The following is a 20,339-nucleotide window of genomic DNA, read 5'->3' on the forward strand; positions in this document are numbered from 1 at the left end:
GATAGGCGGAGTAGTTACAGAGTATACATAGTTATACAAACTACATAACTAGTTAACTATTAACTACACAGTATACATAGTTTTCACATTAAATAATTCACTATCGTACACATGTCAATCGACAATATCATCGTCACTGAGAATCAATTTCTCTTCCTGTTCGGGCAGTCGAGCTCCAAACCCATTACTGCTGGGTTGTTTCACACGCGACAGTACCGGAGACTCCTCCATGTCATCTATTCCATCGTTACGAAGATTATCGTTGGCACGAATTTTGGTGATCTTATCTAATTGCCAACAATCTGGGTCCTGACGCCGGATTGCAGCCATATAAGGCAATTGATTCAGTAGTAGATCATGCCGAGGCATCATTGTGACCACACTCGGAGTGTGATCTTTCTGCCCCGAATTGATCGATGCTGACCTTCCCACCTGGAGATTCTTCCAGGAACTGACACCCGTGAGCTCAGAGCCAGTTTGAGAATGATGCTGTCCAAAGGGATCGAGTGATCGGTTCATCCATGAGTCGATCAGTCCATCGATTTCCTCGGCCTCTCTCCACAATCGCAGAGATGCCGGGTAAAACATCTTGTACGCATCACCCGCGCGGCTTCGTCCAGTTCCAGACCCAACCCGTCTCTTGACCGGGTATGGAAGGCCAAAAAGAAGACCACGCGCCGCAACTTGGAAGCTCATTTCCTCCTGCCGGAGCACATCGACGCCGCTGCCGAAAGAGGTAATTCCAGTTCCTATCCCGGCCCGTGCCCCTTGCCCTGATCGGTGGTCGGCACTGAGGATATCGCTATCGGAGAGTGCGTCGATGCAGTCGTTGAAACAGTCGGTGAAATTATCCCCATCGCAGGATGGGATGTAGTTCTCATGGAGAGCACTAATGAATGTTGATATGTCGGTCCCAGTCTCGTCGACCAGATCATTGACCAATACCTGTGAAGCTTTTGGTCGGGCATAGTGGCGCAGGTAATTCGGTGGCGGTGGAAGGATCTCAACATCCCCCTCGATTAGACTCGGGTCCATGCGTTTGTTGTACACGATCTTTCCAACAGCGTGGAACATGCCCAGACTCGCCTCTCTCTGAGTTATCATCTTGAGAGACTCTTTCTCCATTGCTGTCAAAGCAACCTCGCCTCGAGCTTTCTTTGTTTTGGCCACACTGCCTCCCCATCTCCCCGTATCGTCTCCCTTGAGACAGAGGAACTCGAGAGAGGATATTGCACTGCGGATATCGCCGATTTCAGAGATACTGTCTATAACACCCGGTCCAGGTATCTGGACACGTCGGGAGTTCCGTGCCTCTCTGTCCAAAATAGACCGCAAAGCCTTGTGCATAAAAGTGGGTGCAATGCTGTTGAAATCCAAGATTGTTGTTCCAGGGTGGTTGTAGATCATGGGCCCCAGTAACCGGTGAACTGTCAGGTTATCTGCGATTGAGGACGCAGATCCCAACAATGTCTCCGACACGATAATCACGATGGGCGGGTGATTCAATCCAGAACTGCCCCGGGCATGATCATTCGCAGAGGCAGCCAAATATCGTTGAAGAGACGTCCGAAATGCCGTGAGGGCGGAGGACGCCCGGCCGAGCACAGTTGGAAACTCCTCTATAAGAAGTATCCTCTGGTCCCGAGATCTTTCATCTTTCTTGGGATTGAGCTCCTTGGTATTTTCGAGATCAAGCCCTCCAAATTTATCGCCGCGTCCAAGAAACTCTTCAAAATGCGCGCTCACAGATTGATAATCTCGAGCTCCAAATTCCGAAACCGGGGGATTCTTCCACTCGATAATGTCGTAACCAAGTGACTCGGAGAGCAGGGACACAGTGGTTGTCTTCCCACTGCCTGCCGGACCACGTAGGACGAGTAACCTCTTGCATATTATCAGAACTGCACTCAAACCAAAACCCAAATTGTCCTCGGCTGATCAAAAACTCACCTCAGAACGCCTCCCAGCAAAAGCATCTTCCAGCCAATGCTGTACATCTGAGACCTTTTTCTTATGAACGGCCAATTCGCCTAGGTTGGCCGGGGCGAACCGCTGAGCCCATGGTCGACGGTCCGGTTCGCCAGCCGGTTGCGCAGCTAATTGCTCCTTCGCAGCACCACTCCCAGAGTCCGTAGACAGAAGGAACCGTTTCGTCGTCTTCCGCGGCGGTTTAACTGGGGCCTTTGGCTTTGGTGCTGGCTTTGGCGCGGGCTGACGCGTCTGGCTGGAGCTCGTTGCCGCCCGCTCATTGGCTAGATGCTGTGTGAATATTTCATCGTAGGAGTCGTAATCGTCCTCAATCAGGTCCACGTCGACAGTCTCCCTGACCGGCGGGAGGGACTGCTTCTCGGTTTTTGGGGGTGCCCATCGTTGTCCCTCTGTTGCGGGCTGAAAGAAGCTGTGCAGGGACTTGGGTTTTGAGTCTGGTTTTGGTGACGATTTATTCTTTTTGTTTGGAGAGGGTGAGGACGAGGGGAGCCGGGTTGATGGTGTTGTGCCGCGGGAGGGTTTTGGGCGTGAGGAGAGAGCAAAGGGTTCTGTTGGTTCGATAGGACTGGAGCTATCTGAGATTATGACGGAGGCATTTCGTGGTTTTGTTTTCGGCTCTTGCTTTGAATCCTTGGATCTGCGTTGTCTTTTAAGAGGACGACCGTCCATGATGAGTTGGAGCAAGAACCTGGAGAAAGTTGAGATACGCGGTCCGATAAGCTTATGACGCCAAGCGGTGGGCCATTTGCCATAGTTATAATTAACTAGGTACTACACCATACGTGTATATGTAGATTAAATAAACACTATGTATAAATATAGATGTAATGATTAAATTATATGTTAGAATTAGAATAAATCACAACAAGACAAATCGCACAACGGGTATATTGACCAGAATCTGAGTCGGCAGAGCCAAAGAAACCAAAATCCCCCTAATAACCAAAAAGAAAAGAGAAAAGAAACCTATATAGAGTCAAGTACTCCCTATGCACCTCCAAATACATCATAGTAATAATCTTCATCCAGGCCATCTCTCGCAGGGACTTGGGGAGCCTCACCGGCGAAAGTGGCATCGTCAAACCGCACATTGAGCAGGCGGATTTTCAGCCCATAATTGCTGACCAGGTCAATCAGCTTGCTTGTCTCTGCCGTAATTGGTTGCTGGTTAAGGAGCATCAGCAGACCGTCCAGCCATTCGGACGCAATGCTGTGCGAGGAGGGCCGCAGCGTGAGCAGGACTACCTCCTTTTGGGTGGTCCTGCTGCTGGACCGAGCGTGACTGTGATTTGTTCCGTGTCCGGTGGCTGTGGAGGTCGCGTATCCGTGAATGGTGATCTTGGTTGCGGGTTGACGGGGTGCAGTCTTCACGGTGGATGTGGAGGAATGATCTGGATTGGTGGAGACGTTGGAGACCACGGATGATACGATTGAGAGATCGACTGTTGAGGGCACGGCCCGGTGTTAGCAACAAATACAAGATAATATGTATTTGTGGTTATAGATAAGCACTCGGTGACACTCACTTTTCTCTGGTAGGCTGTCCAACTCTGGAGCTCGGTCGCCCATCAGGTCAAATTGACCGAAATGCAAGTATCGTCGGTTATGAGAGAGCTGGGCATATTGATATGTGGCAGCCGACTTCTGCACCGCCCCCGACTCCGACTTGGAGTGAGATTCCAGAGCGAACCAGCTACCTTGGAGCAAAGATCGGATTCGTTGCTCCTTGACGAACTGGAGAGCCTCATGGTGAAGTTCCTCGCGCACTTGTCGCAAGTGCTGGCCCCATGCATCCTCGTACGTAAGTTCAAGGAGTTCCATCTGCAGCCCGCGCAATCGGTGGTATTCGAAATCGGCCAGCTCCTCTTCGACATCCTGGACATCCTTGATCCGAGCAGCTCCACCAACCACCGACTCAATGAGGATACGCACGAGCTCAATAATCTTGTCCAAGTCCTCTTCCTCGGCGGCAGTCGCCTTCCACAGGCGGAAGAAGGCCTGTAAGCCGGCAACATGTAGTCGCGTCCAATGTAACAGCAACGGCTGGAACAGTTTATCGAAGCCCGCACGGGATTCTGAAATGAGATATGTTTTGGTGTCATCCATGTCAGACTTTTCGACCTCAAAATGCTCATATAGGATGGATGTGACGGCCAACGATGCCCGAGCGATCGGACACCGTTGTCCCGATGGCTTTGTAGAGTGCTCCAAGAGCATATTCTGAAACTCATCCCCATGGCTGCGAACATAGTCCGCCAGATCCATCATACCCAGGAAACCGACCTCGTAGAATTCCCCCGCCGGACTCTCCGTCTCAAACCCAAGCCGCCTCCACTTTTCCGGATGGTGTCGTCTAGAGCGCCGTGTATCCTCGCCGTTCTCAGTAGCCTCGTCTGTAATCTTCTCCGGGTTACTGGCAAGATAAATCCCCTTCAGCGCGCGGCGATGCTCAGGTTTCTCCTGATTGACGGGGATATCTCTCCACTTGCGAAGCAGGACCTTGGTGAGTGACTGGAATTCCAGCAGCGGATGCGCCAGGTCCTGAAGGGCGGAATCCTGCATAAGCACGTAGACCGCTCTTATAACGCCCAGATCCTGTAACTTTTGAATAAATTTCGGCCACTCCGTCTCGGGGTCGTGGGTGATGGAGTCGCGCATGAGCGAGTTGATCAATTGGAGGGCATTGGCACACAGCGCATGGTCCGCGGAGGATAATCGGCTGACTAGCATCTCCAGGAACTGGGGGTATATGGCGATTGCAGGCTTCAGGGCGCGGAAACCGAAGTTGTTGATCTGGGATGCGCGGTTCCCCGTGTACGGGTGGGAAACGATAGAGACGAGGATGGACATGGCGCCGCGGAGGATATTGACTAGGGGATGGGTGACGATCAGCTCGACAATCTAGAAGGACAGTCGCATTAGCATCTGACATGGCCGCGGAAAGAGGACAGAAACACAGGTAGAAGAGCACTGCAATGGCTTCAAGGATAACTCACACGCTCAACCAATTCCTGGTCAACACACTCCCACCCCTTGTCGACATCGAGCAACCTCGAGAAACTGGACAAACTATATGCCAGGGTATTCCCACTTGCGTGAAGGGTTAGGTAGCGTAATCGAACCAGGCCGCCCTCTGCAATGAAGATGTCGGCGAAGGACGGGTCTCCGATGTTGCTCTGGAGCTTGAAGACGGCCATTTTGCGCACGGCATCTTCATCGCTACCTAGGCGCTCGACCAATTCGGCGACATTGACGGTTTCCATATCTCTGAAGCCAGTAAGAAAGACCTCGGGGGAAGTTCAAGAAGTGAAGGAGATCAGGGGGGGTTTTGCTGTGGGGCAATTGTAATTTAGACAGTTGATCTTGGTGATGACGATCTTTTTTTAATTTAAGCATGAATAAATTAAATACTTCAAATACTCCGTACTTCTTTTAAAGAAGTTGAGGATTGAAAGATCGTTGAAACAAGAACTAAATAGTTGGATTCATCTCCCGAGGTCAACCCCCCTACATTTTATACACCCCAACCTCGTAATTTCTCCTGCGGATCAATACATATTGGATGCATATACATATGTACAATTATATAAGGACTATAGAGCTGGAATTCCAATGTAATAGTTTCAATATGTGTTATTTTTATGCATTATGTCGTTACATGATCTTTAACAATCCAGTGGGTGATTCTATACAAAAAAAAAACAAATGACTCCACCAACTCCAACACCATCTTTGCACCCAAAAACGCCACAGGGTGTAGCCTGTTTTTTTTTCTGTTCCATTATGTACGACGGGCTAGCCGTCATCGTCAATCGTAAAATTTGCAATGATCAAGATTAGCGGCGCCAGCCCACATTCCAAATCACATGGGCAATGTCTCGGGCTGTGTTCACAGTGTCCACAACCCGGTCCAAGATACTACTGCTGGGGGCCTCGGTCTCGCCTTCCGGCATGATCATGCCCGAAGCAGTCAATCGGATCGGGCGATCTGATGCGGGATCATCTTCCATGAACCATGCCCGATCACAATCGGGATAATTGCCCGTAAAGTCCAAGCTGGGATCTTCACATTCATCCAAAAGGAAGTTGGCCGAGGGCTCTGATGGCCTTGGCGGACGTAGGGTCTCCACCGAGGGAGTTGGTGATACCGTCCGGGTGGGGGTGGGGGTGGACCATCGGTCAAGGATCGTCTGGGCGTGCGACTCGAGGGCATCCCCGCGATACTTGAGTGTGGTTGAGGGGAGAGGGGCGATGGTTTTCCCATCGCCGGTGAAGCTGTTACGTGGGGTGCTACGGTTGCTCAGGGAGGACCGGCTGGAAATGTGTCTCATCAAGACTACACCGTCGTCGGAGGATGACTCTTCAAAGGTGGCCGGCCAATCGTCCTCGTAACCCTTGGCTTCGACCGCGATGCATTGTACGACTTCATTATTGAAGTGAATATGGCGCCGTTCGCTTGGAGATGTCATTCCGGATGATGATGAGGTAGTGAGGGTGCCACCGAGAGAGTAGGTCGAGCTTCCAGTGCGGTGATGCAATTGATCCAAGTCTGTGTTGGACCGTGGGAATGGGGGTCGAGCCCAGTTACTCTCGGCTTCTTGAGCCTTGAGAATGGCCCCAGCATGTTGGAGTAACGTATGTTGAGATAGTGACCGTTGGAGGATGGCCTCAGACGCGGTCTTCTTCTTCAGGATTGGCTTTCGGTCTATATAAGAGTTTGGTGTTTCCAAGCGACTTGGAGGGGGAGATGGAGAGGTTGCACGTTCGACGGAACTTTTTAATGGGCCGTAGAGCCAGGTGACATCGCAGTCCTTCAGCCTGGTCAAAGGTTAGCGGGGATGAAAGAGAAAAAAAGATCAATCGGGTTGATAACCTACCAATTGAGGCTTTCCGGCGATATCGTCTTCAGGTCGTGCTTGGCCTTGGCCCATGTCCTCCAAGAGGCATTCTCCAATCTCACTCCATTACTATAATCATTCCTCCGACTGGTCACATACCGCCAGGAGGACCAGATATCCTCCTCCTTCCAGTCATGTGAAAGGTAGTCCACATGCCTGGAAGGCTCATCCTCAATTAAGGTGTCATCTGCCGAAGGACGCTGTAACGTCCACGAATGTGGGTGTGATTCTGTCGACGCGTCGCTCACATCCTCCGGTTCTTTGGCATTGTGAAGGGATTCTGGGTCGTAGCAGGGTAGGATGAGTTCGTTTTCCGGTGCCAGGTTGTTTAGGGTGGACGCATAGGCGAGTTGATCGGGGTTAAGCGTGAAATTCGGACAAGGGAGCGCCGAGGGTAGATTTGATGCGACTGGGGAGGAGTCCCTCGCGCGATAGTCATCTTGCATTGATTTTCTAGGGATGACGTGATCTTCTAGGAAATATCGCTGCGCGGTAGGACCAGTGGGACACCGTAACGGATCCGAGAAGGGCGAATGAGTTTCGCGGGGAGTCAACAACGTCGTCATTTCCTTCCAATGATGTAATTAATGAGGGAAGAGGTTCGATGCAATGGGCCCATTCAAAGATATAGCATAACCAGGTGATTGCTCACGGGGATAATATCCCAAGGATGAAGGAGGGGAGGGGGGAGGAAGAAGAAGAAGAAGAGAAAGAAGAGAAAGAATGAAAGAAGAAAAGAAGAAAAGAGGAAGAAGAGGAAGAGGAAGAAGTCAAGATAGGGAACCAGAGAATCTGGAGGTGGAGATCTGACTGTTCCCGGTTTTCTGGGGGACTGGGGGACGGATAAGAAAGAAAAAATATATAAAAAAATTAAAAAAAACAAACAAGTTTTATATATTCATAGAAGATTAACTTGGAATAGAAAAGAGATAATAAGATATATAACATTAAAAGTTGCCACAATTAAATCTATTACGTCTAGTTCGAGTTTTGGGCCTAGTACGGAGTATAGTAACTAGACTAGTTAGCTATTATTATACTATGCACTATCATAAATAGTATTATAGTATGTACGGAGTAGTATTATATTACTATAATACATAAAAAGAATAAAATAAAATACTAAACTCATCTAGACCGCGCCATCAACCGTTCTTCTCCACCAAATATGCAAGTCGTTTCTTAGTGGGAAATGTGCTATGCGTCTGTGTATAGTCGATCTGGTGGAGTATATGGTACCTAAGTATATGTGTAGGAGTATATTATACCCACAAACCATATTATATATATACTTATATGCCGTGTTAAAATAGTTAGAACTGTTCAAGCAAAATACCTATAAAAGTACCCTATCTAACTCTTATACACCATCGCCATCGGAGTATCACGGAGCTATCCGGCCTAGAGCCTGTAGTCCCCCGATGCGTCCGCAGGGTCTGAGCACGTTAGTTTTCCAAGAGAGTCGGACCCCTTCGATCCACAGTCTTTGAACTGAATTTTATTTGGATATTTTTTTCAGATGAATGTTTATCTAACCAGGTCCAGATCACAGACTTGCCGAGGCATTGGCATTTCTAGAATGCTGTGGTACTCCGTACTTTGTATCACTGACACAATAGAAACAGAGGATCCTATTGTCAAATCATACCATCAAAGGAAAACTTAACAATGATCGACCGGAGATATGAGCCGAAGCTAAAAAGCACAGATAGAGCAATACAAGTATGCCTATGAAGGGAGTTTATAAAAGATTATAAAAGATAGATAGTGGCGTAATTATATCTTTGGCTTCAGCCATTGACATCTTCGACTTTTTCCATTCTCTCTTAATTCCCAACTAACCCCCAATGTTGTACACATGCACGGACAGCTCGAGAATATGCAATATAGAGCTAAACATAAGACAAGAAAAAAAGAAAACGAAGAGAGAAAAAACAAGGTGTCGTACACAGAATTGCCTTTGTCTGTGCGCTCGCATCGACAACATCTGGGTAACCACTCACCGAGGACCGTCATGATTGGCGGGCCAAAACCCTCGACATTGATTCCCAGGCGCAATGGTTGATGCAAATCACAAGCCAATGATACCCGCCCATCACTGCATGCTACCGTGAAGTATTCGCGTTCAGGCCCTTGGAACCTGGAACTGAAAACATGAAACTCTGTCTATATGGGCCATTCCGAGAGCAAATTATAAGTCCCCATGTTCTGGCCCATGGTTAAACACCTTCATCTCTCCGCGGAGGCTTGATCTGTAGCGCTAGTGCGATGCGCACCCCGGTCTCTCCCCCACGGGCCTCTTAACGTTTGTCATATTCGACGCCGATCATTGGCCCCCGAACAGTATCAGTCAAAGATACCTTTTCCTGCACTGCTTTGACGCATGTCGCCAACACTCACATCAGGGGCAATCAGTTCCCAGTCCCCACAAGCTTCGCGTCCAAGGACTCTTGATAATGCAGCTAATTGATGGAGACCGGTTTTTGACACCCGTCTGGACACGCAATGCGAGACAAGACAGGGATTGCAAGGTTGCAATTGATTATCTTATCAGCCATTTGCGGATCTACCTAGGTATCATCAAACTGGGGCACCAATTGGCGCGCCGGGACCCCTATCGTGATGGCCACAGCTGCACCTTAAACGGGATCATGTCAAGGAGGATTTTTTTTTTCGGTCTGCATCGCCCCCGACTTTCCAGATTCAGTCAACCGGGGGATGTGGGATGTGCCCCTCCATCCGGGGGAGATTGGACCCATCACACAGCTGCCAAAGGGGGGATTAGCAAAGATATGCAATGTTGTGATGATGAGTGACGTTTGCCCCAGTCTAGAACTTGTAAGATAAAACCATTTTTGAGCATGTAAGATGGTCCAATGATGAGCAATTGAACATCATATACGGAGTACCATTTGGACTTTGCTACTAAAAGCAGTGACCGTCATTGCACGTGATATCCCAAACCAGCTTAGCTGGCAGAACTGCCCCTCCGCCCCCGCCATATGTGTTGATTCTGGCAGAGAACAAAGTCTAGACCGAGATACCATTTACCAAGGTACTATTTTCATATCATCATGGCTGAGGTAGAAACAACCCCAGCTGTACAGGCCAGACATGTTGTCTACTGTGGAGGTGAGGACCCCCGTGGCACAAACCATAACCCCAATTCGTTTGAGCATATAGCGCTGACCGAATCCCGATAGTCTGCACATTACCCCCGGAGGTATGACCTTCGAGTTCCCCCAAAGTCCCCAGTTCTCAGTCCCCCCCCCCCCCCAGAAGTGAAGGGCCCAGCCCACTCCTTTTCCCCGCTCTTGCCCCTGTTTCTTAGCTCTTATCATCCGGGCCCCGGCTTCGTCGTGCGTGGCATAGCTCCTAGCCACTAGAAAGCGCCCACTGAGCTTGCATAAATCGCTATGATTTATACGTGCATTGAAGATCAAACATGTTGCTGACGTGCGGGGTTCTTGTCTAGTATTGCGAGTTTGGAGGTACCGCTAAGAAATGCGAAGAATGGCTCAAGGATAACGAGTCGGACCTGTGGGACACATTATACTCTGAAGGTACGCAGCTTCCATGCTGTTTGGCTGGCTGGCCATTACCTACATCTGGCAACCCAACAGCCCGGAAATGGGAAATACCGACATTCTAACACCGGTTTTCTTTCTATTAGATGCCCTGAATGCCAACCTCTCCACCCTCTCCGTCTCAGCACAAGAACGCGCCGCCAAAGATGCCGCCAAGAAGGAGGCCAAAGCTGCTGCTAACGAGGCACGCGATAGCGAGCGCAAGGCCGCCTCCAAGATTCAGATCAAGCGTGTCGAGCGTAACAAGCGCAAGTACGTGACGGTCGTCATCGGGCTGGAAGTCTTCGGGTTAGAGAACAAGAAGATCGCAAAGGACCTAGGCAAGAAGTTTGCTACGGGTTCTTCGGTGACCCGCTCGCCTGCGGGTATTGAGGAAATCACCGTTCAGGGTGATGTCAGTGATGACCTGCGTGAATGGCTCCTCGAGATCCACGGCAAGAAGATCCCCGCGTCTAATATCGAATTGATTGAAGACAAGAAGAAGAAGAAGAGCGAGGGCCCGATGGTATAATGACGAACACGAATCCTTTGCGGACTGGGTATCATGACATAAATCTAAAATAAAAGTACAAATTGAAGAAAATTCAAGCATAAACCAGAAACCAGAAACCCGTGGAAGCACAACCTAGGTCGGATCGGGGAATTGGTCTAGGTCAAGGGTCCGGAGCACAAGTAAAAAATACAACATTTCATAATTCATCCAGCGCCCTCAAAGCATCATGTTCCGCAGGTGATGCATCATGCTCTGACCGGATTGTCGAAGTCGGACCAGCCCTGTCCAGGCTCTCGCGACGATCTGCAAGGTTGGTCGGATATCGAGCAGGCCCTGCATCAGACCCTGAACCTCTTCCCCCAAGACCGAAAACCTCCTCCCACGCCTCAGACTGAGGTGGCACAGAGGGCGAAGAGTGGTTCGACACTGTCAAACGTGACGCCTCAGCGTGGGAAGACCAGAATTCCGGCCAGTTCTGGAGGACTAGACCGAGTACAAGCACCAACAGTGCACTTATGACAATGCCCCAGAAGATGCGTAGTCGACGACTGGTCCGTGTTTGCCATTCTGTTTCCCGCTGTTCCCAGCTATCGATCTCGTGTCGTACGGTCTCAAGTCGTTTGCCTAGTTCCTCGACGCGCTGCCGGCCTGCCTTCATGCGTTGTTCCAACGCGTCGGCCTTTTGGATCTGCGACTCGAAGCCCTTTAGGTCATTGAGCTGTTTGCGGATATCCTGGTCCAACCCGGCCGTTTCGTGTTCGAAGTCGTTAAGAAGGGTTGATGCCGAGTCGGAGAGTTCCTGGAACGACGAGATAGTCGAGTTGAGGGCTGTGATTTTCTCAAGCAGATTGTAATAGGTGTAATCAAGCCGACGGGTGACATCTGTCGCTAACGTCCCAATTGATGTTAAAGCAGACCGTAGATACCTTGAAATGGCCGTTAGTCAATCTCCCACCCCAAAAGAAACCAAGAAAGAAAACATACTCCTCGCCCAGCTTCCTCCGCTTCTTAACCTTCTCCAGGTCATCCATAGACAGAATCTCATGCCGGCGGATAGGCGCTAATTGCTCATGCTGCCCAGGTGTATCGAGCAGACTCCCCTTCCGACCATCCAATAGACCAGTAGTCGACTCGGACCCCCAACGACTCCGGGTCGTCTCCCTCGTAATTGGCCTCAACAACCCATCATCACCCTCGCGGTCCTTATCCTTCCCGCCCGACCATGTAGGGAGCAATCCCCTCGCGCTCGCCGAGGAAGCCAGATGGCTCATGGGATTAGGGAAGCGCAGCTCCCGCGACTTGCTATATTTTCGGCGGTGGGACCTCGTGCCATCGAAGAGGGGTGGCTCTTGCGGCTGAGGGGATAGGGATGGACGAGTTCGATACTCTCCTTTTGGGGAGATTTGGCGGTCATCGGAGCCATGGCGGTGCGAGCGGCGGGACTTTCTTCGGTCTGATTGGCGGCTTTCTTGACTACCAAATCTAGAGAGGTCCTCTGATTTGGACTGGAGGTCGCTGGCTTGCTGGTTTTGGTTCGGGCTCCGGGTGGAGCCTTGGGTGGGTGGGAATGTGGCGGAGGCAGCTCGGGATGTTGAGAATTGTGCGTGTTTATATGGAGGTTCCATGGCGGTACATTCTGAGAATAAAGCTTGGGGAAGCTTGAAAGCTTGGAGGCTTGGTGTTGTTGGAGTGTGGAGTTGGGGGTGGGATCGATGACGCCAAGGCTGAAGACTGATCAGCGACTCTGCAGATACATAGTATTTTATACAAACATAATAGTCCTCCCTACTACCTATATTGTACTGGTTAATATGATTACGCTAATAGATTGTGATTATAGAAAAACATTTGTCTTGCTCGCTAGTAGTGACCTATGACCTAACCTCAGAAAAAACGCCTGTAATCGAACAGCCCACGCCGGAATGAGTGTCCAGCCTTTCCCGCTAGGGACAAGGAAGAAGGAAAAAGCCTCAACAAGCCGATGTATATACACACAATGCAGTCCTGGAGGAGATGGAGAGATGGTATGGCGGAGATATAGAGAAGACCGTGAACAGCTTCAAGAGCTGAGCAGCTTGTTGCGCTTCTCTCTGCGCTTGAGACGGTCGAGTCTCTTGTGGTGCATCTTCTCGGCCATCTTCTCATAACGTAGCTTCTCTTCCTTGGCTTCTCGGCGGTCCTTGATGCGCTGGATACGGGCCTAGATGGGTTCATCGGTTAGTGATGCCGTCTTGGGAAGTCATGTGTTGTCGAAGATAATATCATTATTATGGAGACAGGCTGACCAGGGATGAAGCCCAGACAAAGCCACAAAAAGAATAAGGGAAATGAGACAGGTCAAAAGAGAAAAAGAATAAGATCGACATACCTTCCGTTCAGCCTCGGCTTCCTCCTTCATCTCACGTTCAAGTTCCTTGACAGCATCGCTGTGCTTCTTGAGCTCTTGACGCTTAGCGTATGAGGTCAAACCCGCAGTAGGGCGGAAAGCCTTCTTGGTTCCATGCCAGTTTTTACCTGAAGGTCCGATGGGGTTAGCCGGGGAGATGAGGAACAGTAGGGAAGTGGGGACAGGGTATTAATTTTTTATTTTTTTTTCCCTCACTTACCATTTTTCCGCATGCCGGTGGTCGGAGGCACGACTGGTGTAGCCGTTGAGGTAGACATGATAGAATATGTGACTTGGAAAAAAAGCAATTCCAAGTGGAAGATTCAAGAAAGTGGATGGGGAAAAGGAAACGTGAAGCCAAAAGAGAAGGCGAGAGACGGAAACCGAGTTTTTCTCATTGATTATCTCGATCTGATAAAATGTCTTGGCGTCCGCTAAAGAGAGAAAATGCCTTCTCGGCCCAATTTTCCTGACTCCACCTTTCTTCCCATTTTCCACTCGACCTCCTCCTACAGGCTGTTTTGTATTTTTTATCCATATTCTGCCTGGTTTGGGCTTTGTCCTCGTTTCGTTTCTCTTCGTTAGCTTCTGCACGGTGGCTTGGCACCTTGTAGGCCCATCAAATCCCTCGTTACACCGCCCCTCCCCCCACCAGTCCATTTCACTCACTACTTATACCTGCGATTTCCCCTCTTACCATGATCCCTCGATAACACTCTTTTACCTTGTCATTTTTCCCGATATTACTTGATGGCGGCGACAGAGCATGCTATCACCATCAGTGAACCGATGGAGCTGCCATCGCTCCCGCCCAATCAGGGCCTTGAGGCGATAAAGGATATCATATTTGGATCGGTAAGGAAGTCCTTGGCAAATGCACGTGGGAGATCTAGACTGACACTCTTCCAAAGTCGGCAGGAATGGCAGGCAAACTCATCGAGTACCCCTTTGACACTGTCAAGGTCCGACTACAGTCACAACCCCAACACCTTCCTCTCCGATATGCAGGACCACTGGATTGTTTCCGCCAGTCTTTCCGAGCAGATGGCTTCCGGGGACTATACCGAGGCATTAGTGCCCCTATGACCGGAGCCGCGGTGGAGACTAGCTGTCTCTTCTTTAGTTATCGTCTCATCCAGGATGGCCTGCGCGCAACGGTCTACCCAGGCGTTGAACACCTACCATTCTTCGCTCTCATTGCTAGCGGAGCTCTATCCGGCTCGGTGACCTCGCTAGTACTCACACCTATCGAACTGGTGAAATGCAGGATGCAGGTGCCCGCGGAGTCAGCTGCCCTTAAACCCGCTGGCCCTATGGCCATTGTCACAAGCATTTTCCGACATGAAGGACTAGCAGGATTCTGGCGGGGCCAGATGGGAACCCTGATCCGGGAAACTGGCGGAAGCGCAGCGTGGTTCGGCGGATACGAGGGTGTATCATCGCTCTTCCGCAAGTATAACAAGTCGAACCCACAAATGACCTCCGACTCGCTCCCCGTCTACCAACAAATGATCGCAGGAGCAACGGCTGGAATCAGCTACAACTTCCTGTTCTATCCGGCCGATACAATTAAGTCTCGCATGCAGACTGTAGACGTCTCACTACTTCCGGCCCATGCTCAGCAACAGACCTTCTGGGGCGAGACCAAGGCTCTATGGAGGCAGCAAGGGCTGAAGGGCATGTACCGCGGGTGCGGGATCACCTGCGCGCGCTCGGCACCTAGCTCAGCCTTCATTTTCACTGTTTATGAAGGATTACGGCAATATTTTGGATGGAAAAAAAAAAAGAGAGAGACCGTTACATTCCCCCCCCTGCATATAGAATTTTGTCACCATTTTATCGCCCCAACTGAGGTTGGACGATTATGTTGGCCCCCATTTTCCTTTTGAATTTTTCACATCTGACTCTTTGGATTTTGGCATCGTGCGCTATACCCCGAATACATTCAAACACGATTCTTAACTCTCCTACGCTTTCTCTCATGTTCACCTCGACTTGCTCGATCAACGATCTTCAATACGCAATCCACCAGCCGTCTATTTCGAAGATCAAGTGCAGTTTCACGCTTTCTGGCTTCCCTTGCTCGATTTGAAGGCATCGAATGGTGCTGAAACAGAGACTGACTGGCTTGATGTACGCCAGGCCAAGCATCTCCAGTCCAACCGATGATATTCCATCTATGGCCCTCCCTGTGTTAGTGGATCGAGGTTGAAAGCGTTAATAACTCGGCATTCAAATCTGGTGAACGGTAATTAGTCCGACCTTTTTCTGTCATCTTGACTTGTTTTTCTTTGTATAGAATAGAATTCAGCTGCAAATAGAACTTCCATTTCAATGTCTAACGGGGTGAATTTGATTCTTCAGTTTGGCCATTTTCATATAAATCCAGAACACCGGGTCCACGGGTGGAGACTGAAGGTTTACGTAAGACCATGACCGCCTGCCCAGGCAGACAGCCCTGGATATATCTACACAGGCCTTGACCGTATTTCCACGTACTAACAACCTGTGAACATGTCCGATGTTGAGTACAATATATCAACCTCATCGTCTGGTCCCCAATTGAATAAACGCAGCTGCTTGCGTTGCAGCCAAAGAAAAGTGCGATGCGACAAAGCATATCCTTGCAGCGCATGTGTGAAAGCCGAAGTGCAGTGCACCTTTCCAGGCCCAAAAAGAGCACGGCGGACATTGAACAGGCCGCCAGTTAGCGAGTTACTCACTCGCCTAAAGCTTCTTGAAGAAGAGGTCGGACAGCTGCGCTCAACACGCCGCAACCCGGATACCGACCATACACCGGAGTTGGATGATCATCCAAATCTGCCAAAGACAGCCAAAAAGACAGAATTTCTGGTCCTTAAAGAGGGAAAGAGTCGGTACGTCAGTGATGAGGCTTCTGTTGTGCTAGGACAAAAGGTGGGGTAGGATTACTGCTGGTATCGCATGAATATCAACTAATTTGCTATATGTAGATATCTGAACTTCGTGATATTATTGAAAGTTCTTCAGATGATGAGTTATGTTCACCTGATGTGAAATATAGTCCTATTATCCTGCCGGAGGGTGGACTTCTTGGAAATCCCGAGTCTACCTGGTCTATCGACTCTTTTCGTCTCCATTACTGTCAACCAACAAGGCTTAATGCATTATGGAGAACGTACCGAGAGAATGTGGCACCGTTGATTGTCATACTCCACCAACCCACCATGGCGAGGATAGTCCAAGACGTCTGTGCCGGTATCGACTTGACCCCTTCGGATGAAGCATTACTATTCTCTGTGTGTTATGCCGCTGTGGCTAGCATGAAAGCGCACACCTGCCCTTCCATACTTAGCACAGACCACGATACAGCCACCCAAGACTTCAAAAAAGCAGTGAGTTGGGGGCTTCGCCGAGCCAATTTCATCGGTTCTCAGAGCCTGTCTGCTCTTCAAGCGGCCGTTCTTTTCTTGCTATGTTGTCGAGTTGGTGGTGATACACGCCTTGTATGGGCTGAGTCTGCCGTCGTGATACGAGTTGCACAAGCACAAGGTGTCCATCGCGATGGGCAGAATTTTGCATTACCACCCTTAGAAACAGAGCTGCGTCGTCGCTTATGGTGGCATATCTGCCTGCTGGATATGTTGTCTTCGGAAGATCAAGGGGTTGATACTCAGATTAGATCTGAAATGTTTGACACGCAATTCCCGAGCAATATCGACGATGATGATATTGCCATGGATATGAAGGATCAGCCAGTACCGAAGACCGGTTTCACAAACACCACTATTTGCATCATGAATTGCCAGGTCATGACCGAGATGCTCTGGCCGCGTCAAGGTGGATACTCGGATATGTCCACACATGCCCGTGAGAATCTCATCACAGCTCTAGGGAAGAACCTTCATGAACAGTATATCGATCATTTCAACCTGGACATCCCAATCCATTGGGTGATCGCAACTATCGTGCGACTTCAGCTCTCCAAGGCGTGGCTGGCGACTCATTTCCAATCCAAAGAATCGGACGTGCAGACCTTCCGCCACGACGACCGTATCTTCGAGACCGCTGTCGAGCTTGTGCAGTTCTCATATCTCCTACAAACCAATGAAGGCACCTCGCAGTGGAGCTGGCTATGTAAAAGCTACAAGGAATGGCATGTGGTCGCTTTTATACTTTCCGAGCTGTGCTTGCGTCCACTCAGTCCCGAAACCGACCATGCTTGGGATGTTGTGAACAAAATGTATGGGTTATGGCAACAGGATATGCCACAAACTGATGCTATGCTTCAGAAGCCCTTGGATCGGCTCATGGTCCGCACGGCCTTATCGCGAGCCGGTAGACAAGGGCAGGATAGCCATACACTATTCGGTGGAGAGGCGTTGTCTGATATGTCCGATGTATCTTTTGGATTGGGCGGTGATCCCGATTCGGATTTACTGTTTTCTGGTCTAGACTGGCTTGGTGGGTCTTTATTTTAGACAAGTGAACAGGTGATTTCTATATCAACACATTAATTCCATAATAACTACATAGTATTGAGGCCGAAAATGACCACTTTTGAGGCCAGAAACGGCCGCCTTTCCACCCGTAACTGGAATACCACTATTCTGTACCCGCCTAGCACTTTTAGTTATCCTCTGGTCCTGATATTGACAGTGTAAATATATAAAATATACTTAGCCCACTACTGGGAACCGACCTTTCTCTAAACTTACCAGAGACAATCACAAATGCTTGCAAAACCTCAAACCTCGAAGTCATAAACTTCTGCCGTATAGATTACTAGTAAGATAATAAGCATATAAACATATAATAGTAAAAAATAGAAATAGAAATAGAAATAGAAACTCCACCCTGATCCAATTATTCACAGGTCCGCCGATTACAATTCAAACCAGGAACAACCTTCAACCCTAACGTGTCTCAAATTGGCTATCCTCCTTCAACCAATCCTCAAATGTCTTCAATGTAGGATTCAACTTTTTCAAAGCCGAAATATCGGCACCATATCCCTCATCGTGGAACCATTGGAACATCACACCCAACTCCTTGACAGCCGCCATCATCAACCATACCGGAATCCAATAAGTGGTCGGTACATTCTTGCCAGTCAACTTCTTGAAGGACTCTGACATCTGATCAAACGTCAATTCATCCCCAGCAAGCGAGAAAGCATGATTCTTCGATGCCTCGGGGTTCATAAATGCCGCGGCGGCAAAGAATCCAATGTCACTCGTCGCCACTAATTGCAGCGGCTTGCCCTTTAGAGACATCTGCCATGCAGTCGTAAACACCTTGCCGAAGTAATCCGGCGTGAGGTTCTCGAAGAAGGCAACTGGTCGGAGAATCGTCCATTCCATATCGGTTCCTTTTGCTTTCTTTTTGAGATGCTTCTCGATCTCGTGTTTGAAAATAAAATGTGGGACTTGGGTTGGGTTTTGATCGGATCTCTCGCCGCCGCGGTCGACGGAGCTGTATACGAAGTACTTGACGCCTTGTTTGATGGACTCGTCTATCAGAGCGATTCCTTGGCGTCTTTCGTCGTCGTTTCTGGGATTGGCGGTCTGTTTTATTGGTCAATCGGGGATCTATATTTAGGATATTGTGTTCTTTTTTTTTTTTTTGAGGACTTACTTGGACGCTGAACACGCCCCAAACTGGGGTTGAGGTTTGACGCTTTACACTCTCGAAGATGGCAGCCGGGTCGTCGAGGTTGCCTTGAATCAATGTGATATTGGGAGACTTCTGAGCGAGTGTTTTTGCTGCAGCGGAATTGACATCGCGAGTGACGGCGAGGATCTTGAAAGGGGCACTTTTCTCCAGAAGATTCTTAACCACGGAGCCTCCTTGTTTACCTGTGGCTCCGGTGATGAGAACTGTGGTCATTGTAGGAGGATTAAGTTATAAAGAATAGTCTTTGGGGGTGTTAGAGGTGGTATAATGTGATCAATAGTGGATGATAAGCAAGGAGATCCTTTTTAAATAGTCGATTACAAGCCCATTTCCTATGATTTCTAAGATTTCTAAGAGGTCGAGTGCCTCGGGATGAGTCTCAACCCCGGATTTGATATGGATGACGTCACCTACCCTCTAAGTCATATCCAAGTCATATCGAAGGCATCGAAGATATCGAAGGTATCGCAGACAGAAGACATAACATATAGATATCACATCGTATTATTCACGGCAATAATACTCATCCCCCTATGAACTTCTGTATCGGCAGCATTTAAAAACTCCCTTACCGTCATATCCAGCCCTTCTTCTCCCAACAAGTCCCCCTCCAATTCCCCTCGCAATAATGGACCATTCATGCCTCCATTCAACTCCCAAACTTTTCCATCTTTCTTAACAAACGCAATAAAGTGAAACCCACATTCCTCCTGCGGCAAGGGCACAATTGAGCACCCTTCCGATGCCGCATCCATATGCGCCTCTTCCAAAAACCTCGAATCGTACAAGAGTTGCGCCCTCTCCACCGGCCCCAACCCAACCGCGCTCTTCACAATCTTCTCCAACTCCGATCCAGCCAGGACATATTTCCCATTCTCCAAATTGACAACCACATGTAGCAATGCCATCAGTCCACACGCATGTCCGATCGTCTGTTTCATCCACAGCACGGGCTCGTCGGCCCCGCTGCCGAGATACTCGGGTATGCTGTGTTCGACGCGAGACCGCGCGGCGAGGTAGATGGGTTTGTCGCAGAGGAGGATGAGGGCGTTTACGGGTCGGGGGATCCAGGAGAGCATTTCTGGGGTGGTGGAGAGGATATCATGAAAGGTGAGACTCGGGGATACTCCGAGGTTCTTACATAGATGCGTGTGGACCTCTGGGTTGTTCTCTGTTGCATTGATGAGATTGGGTTCTAGTCTGGTCTTGTATCTTGGGGGGGGGGGGGGGAGGGGAATGATGGTCTTACCTAGTGGTATAAAGGTCTTTTGGCCGTTGATGACCTGCACGCCTAGGTTAAACATGTTTGGAGATGACGAGACTGGTTCTCT

The 20,339-nt window shown here is 49.4% G+C and overlaps 9 protein-coding genes across 9 annotated transcripts; 2 read left to right on the plus strand and 7 right to left on the minus strand.

The window, feature by feature from the left end:
- Positions 1-114: 114 nt before the first annotated feature.
- On the minus strand, positions 115-2,658 carry N7455_007475 (uncharacterized protein; the record flags this gene model as incomplete). Its single annotated transcript, XM_040956117.2, has 2 exons — positions 115-1,884; positions 1,951-2,658. 2 exons carry the CDS (start codon positions 2,656-2,658, stop codon positions 115-117), a joined length of 2,478 nt encoding a protein of 825 aa, XP_040813598.2.
- A 318-nt stretch (positions 2,659-2,976) lies between these two features.
- Positions 2,977-5,252, minus strand: N7455_007476 (ELMO/CED-12 family protein; the record flags this gene model as incomplete). Its single annotated transcript, XM_040956016.2, has 3 exons — positions 2,977-3,431; positions 3,516-4,890; positions 4,986-5,252. The coding sequence occupies 3 exons, from the start codon at positions 5,250-5,252 to the stop codon at positions 2,977-2,979; spliced, it is 2,097 nt and encodes a 698-aa protein (XP_040813552.2).
- A 573-nt stretch (positions 5,253-5,825) lies between these two features.
- On the minus strand, positions 5,826-7,453 carry N7455_007477 (protein phosphatase regulator REG1; the record flags this gene model as incomplete). The annotated part of the gene is made up of 2 exons (XM_040956103.2): positions 5,826-6,807; positions 6,867-7,453. The coding sequence occupies 2 exons, from the start codon at positions 7,451-7,453 to the stop codon at positions 5,826-5,828; spliced, it is 1,569 nt and encodes a 522-aa protein (XP_040813592.2).
- Positions 7,454-9,961: 2,508 nt separating this feature from the next.
- Positions 9,962-10,985, plus strand: tma22 (putative RNA binding protein Tma22; the record flags this gene model as incomplete). The annotated part of the gene is made up of 4 exons (XM_040956074.1): positions 9,962-10,019; positions 10,091-10,110; positions 10,363-10,450; positions 10,561-10,985. 4 exons carry the CDS (start codon positions 9,962-9,964, stop codon positions 10,983-10,985), a joined length of 591 nt encoding a protein of 196 aa, XP_040813448.1.
- Positions 10,986-11,163: 178 nt separating this feature from the next.
- N7455_007479 (uncharacterized protein) lies at positions 11,164-12,669 on the minus strand (the record flags this gene model as incomplete). Its single annotated transcript, XM_040955979.2, has 2 exons — positions 11,952-12,669; positions 11,164-11,893 (listed from the first exon to the last, which is right to left on the minus strand). The coding sequence occupies exons 1-2, from the start codon at positions 12,590-12,592 to the stop codon at positions 11,164-11,166; spliced, it is 1,371 nt and encodes a 456-aa protein (XP_040813520.2). The 5' UTR covers positions 12,593-12,669.
- A 357-nt stretch (positions 12,670-13,026) lies between these two features.
- Positions 13,027-13,631, minus strand: N7455_007480 (CGR1 family protein; the record flags this gene model as incomplete). Its single annotated transcript, XM_040956013.1, has 3 exons — positions 13,027-13,167; positions 13,336-13,481; positions 13,574-13,631. 3 exons carry the CDS (start codon positions 13,629-13,631, stop codon positions 13,027-13,029), a joined length of 345 nt encoding a protein of 114 aa, XP_040813475.1.
- Positions 13,632-14,103: 472 nt separating this feature from the next.
- Positions 14,104-17,813, plus strand: amcA (putative mitochondrial ornithine carrier protein AmcA/Ort1; the record flags this gene model as incomplete). The annotated part of the gene is made up of 4 exons (XM_040955988.2): positions 14,104-14,208; positions 14,265-15,043; positions 16,053-16,269; positions 16,326-17,813. 4 exons carry the CDS (start codon positions 14,104-14,106, stop codon positions 17,811-17,813), a joined length of 2,589 nt encoding a protein of 862 aa, XP_040813572.2.
- Positions 17,814-18,248: 435 nt separating this feature from the next.
- N7455_007482 (NmrA/HSCARG family protein) lies at positions 18,249-19,221 on the minus strand (the record flags this gene model as incomplete). Its single annotated transcript, XM_065605635.1, has 2 exons — positions 18,249-18,899; positions 18,970-19,221. The coding sequence occupies 2 exons, from the start codon at positions 19,219-19,221 to the stop codon at positions 18,249-18,251; spliced, it is 903 nt and encodes a 300-aa protein (XP_065461489.1).
- Positions 19,222-19,502: 281 nt separating this feature from the next.
- Positions 19,503-20,312, minus strand: N7455_007483 (ubiquitin carboxyl-terminal hydrolase; the record flags this gene model as incomplete). The annotated part of the gene is made up of 2 exons (XM_040956041.2): positions 19,503-20,179; positions 20,258-20,312. The coding sequence occupies 2 exons, from the start codon at positions 20,310-20,312 to the stop codon at positions 19,503-19,505; spliced, it is 732 nt and encodes a 243-aa protein (XP_040813411.1).
- Between the last annotated feature and the right edge of the window lie 27 nt (positions 20,313-20,339).

Source organism: Penicillium solitum, assembly GCF_028829755.1.
Source record: "Penicillium solitum strain IBT 25940 chromosome Unknown utg000004l_segment0_segment0, whole genome shotgun sequence".
Lineage (NCBI taxonomy): Eukaryota > Fungi > Ascomycota > Eurotiomycetes > Eurotiales > Aspergillaceae > Penicillium > Penicillium solitum.